Source organism: Oryzias melastigma, linkage group LG11, assembly GCF_002922805.2.
Source record: "Oryzias melastigma strain HK-1 linkage group LG11, ASM292280v2, whole genome shotgun sequence".
NCBI classification, from domain to species: domain Eukaryota; kingdom Metazoa; phylum Chordata; class Actinopteri; order Beloniformes; family Adrianichthyidae; genus Oryzias; species Oryzias melastigma.
This window is the reverse complement of record NC_050522.1, coordinates 20,895,136-20,897,809: the sequence shown is the minus strand read 5'-3', so window position 1 is coordinate 20,897,809 and position 2,674 is coordinate 20,895,136. Positions and strand designations below refer to the sequence as shown.

General features: G+C 52.9%; 1 protein-coding gene across 1 annotated transcript in view; it reads left to right on the top strand.

The window, feature by feature from the left end:
• The window catches only part of LOC112162399 (chitin synthase chs-2-like), a 17,935-nt gene extending 15,582 nt beyond the window's left edge, over positions 1–2,353 (top strand). The window contains exons 15-16 of the mRNA XM_024298215.2: positions 1,195–1,825; positions 1,909–2,353. Coding sequence (XP_024153983.2) covers positions 1,195–1,825; positions 1,909–2,353 — 1,076 coding nt within the window. The remainder of the gene's footprint in view (positions 1–1,194; positions 1,826–1,908) is intronic.
• Positions 2,354–2,674: the final 321 nt, after the last annotated feature.

Sequence of the window (2,674 nt, the reverse complement as noted above, 5' to 3'; positions counted from 1 at the left end):
ACCAGGGATAAGTCAGCCCAGCTGCTTTTGGACTCATCCCTGGTGGTAAAACTCGGAATTCTCCCCCCGGTTTTACGACACCCGCCGTTCACCAGGGATGAGTCAGCCCGGCTGCTTTTGGACTCATCCCTGGTGAAAAAACTTGGAAATTTCCCCCCACCAAGTTTTTCCCAACACCCGCCGTTCACCAGGGAAGGCAAGGCAAGGCAAGTTTATTTGTATAGCACATTTTATGTACAGAGATTCAAAGTGCTTTACATAAAACATTAAAAGAAACAATCAAAAGAAATAGTAAAAATGTCATTCATCAACATTCAAATCATTAAAATAAAATTAAAAGAAAGTAAAAAGATTTTAATTTAAAACAAGCATAGATAGACAGTGCGGACGTAAACTTTTGAATACATATTAATCAAATGCAGCTGAGAACAGGTGAGTCTTTAACCTGGATTTAAATACACTGAGTGTTTCAGCAGATCTAAGGTTTTCTAGAAGTCTATTCCAGATCTGTGGTGCATAGCAGCTGAATGCAGCTTCTCCATGTTTAGTTCTGACTCTAGGAACTGATAAAAGACCGGATCCAGATAAGCGGAGAGGTCTGGCTGGTACATACTGGGTCAGGAGGTCAGTCATGTATTTTGGTGCTAAACCATTCAAAGCTTTATAAACCAGTAACAGAACTTTAAAGGGAAAACGGAAATTTCAGTGTTCTTGGCCAGGGATGAGTCCGCGAGGCTGCAGGGACTCATCACTAGTGGTAAGACTTGGAATTCTCCCCTTGATTTTTCGACACCCGCCGTTCACCAGGGATGAGTCAGCCCGGCTGCTTGTGGACTCATCCCTGGTGGTAAAACTCGGAATTCTCCCCCCGGTTTTACAACACCCGCCGTTCACCAGGGATGAGTCAGCCCGGCTGCTTTTGGACTCATCCCTGGTGAAAAAACTCGGAAATTTTCACCCCCCCAAGTTTTTCCCAACACCCGCCGTTCACCAGGGAAAGCGGAAATTTCAGTGTTTTTTTCAAGGGATGAGTCCGCGAGGCTGCAGGGACTCATCACTACTGGTAAAACTTTGAATTCTCCCCTCAATTTTTCGACACCCGCCGTTCACCAGGGATGAGTCAGCCCGGCTGCTTTTGGACTCATCCCTGGTGGTAAAACTCGGAATTCTCCCCCCGGTTTTACGAAATTTCAGTGTTCTTGGCCAGGGATGAGTCCACGGGGCTGCAGGGGCTCATCTCTGGAGAAAAAACTTGGGAATTTTTCAAGATTTTTCGGCACCCGCCGTTCACCAGGGATGAGTCAGCCCAGCTGCTTTTGGACTCATCCCTGGTGAACGCCGAATTTCGACGTCCACCAAACGACCATGGGAACGATTTCAGAAACCTGTTTTTCGGAAACAGGGTACATCCGGGCACGGGCCGGCCGACCCCCCAGCTCCCTCCGGCCACCCCGGGAGGCCTCAGAAGTGGGCTTGTCCGGGCCGAAAGCCCCCCTCCGCCCCTCCAGCGGGTCCGCTTGTCTCTCCAGCTGCACCGACCAACCGGCACTCTCTGCCTGCCCTCGGAGAGCCCCCGCCTGGCCCGGCGTCGCGCCGTTTCCATGGTGGCGGGCCACTCCGTCCCGCAGGAGTGGTTTCTATACGGGGTTTTCCTGCCTGCCCCCCCTGCCCCCCTGATGGTGGCCCCGGGTTTGCCGCCTAGGCCGCCCGTCCGCCGCGACCCTCTGGGTAGCGAGACCGAGACGCCCCGTCTGTCCCAGCCGTCCCACAATGGCACCTGCTGCCTGCGCTCTCTCCACCTCCACCGGCCGCACCACCCGATCCGGTGGGTGGGAGGGCATGCCGAGGCAGCAGGCTCGTCTGGAAGCACGCTCATCTCCAGCCCTCTTGACTTCGAATTCTCCCCAGGCGCCTCGGCACCAGGCCCGGACTCGGACAGGGAGGGGAGGACGTACGAACGAGCACGGAGCGGGGCCGCTCAAACTATACTTGGATAACTGTGTCACTTCTAGAGCTAATACATGCAAATGTGCGCCGACCCTTGCAGGGATGGGTGCATTTATCAGACCCAAAACCCATGCGGGGCCGCTCCTCCGGCCGTGCCCTGTCCGCTTTGGTGACTCTAGATAACCTGGAGCCGATCGCTGGTCTTCCGTGGCAGCGACGTCTCTTTCGAATGTCTGCCCTATCAACTTTCGATGGCACTTTCTGTGCCTACCATGGTGACAACGGGAAACGGGGAATCAGGATTCGATTCCGGAGAGGGAGCCTGAGAAACTGCTACCACATCCAAGGAAGGCAGCAGCAGCGCAAATTACCCACTCCAATACAGGACTCTTTCAAGGCCCTGTAATTGGAATGATCTCACTTTAATTCCTTTAACGAGTGACCATTGGAGGGTAAGTCTGGTGCCAGCCTATCTTAAAGTTGCTGCAGTTAAAAAGCTCGTAGTTAGTACTCGGGATCGAGCTGTCGGTCCGCCGAAAGGCGAGCTACCGCCTGTCCCAGCCCCTGCCTCTCGGCGCCCTCTCGATGCTCTTAGCTGAGTGTCCGGTGGTGTTCGAATCGTATACTTTGAAAAAATTAGAGTGTTCAAAGCAGGCCTGGTCGCCTGAATACCGCAGCTAGGAAGGTGTAAGTAGTTCTCACAGTAATATATACTAAATAGATAAAG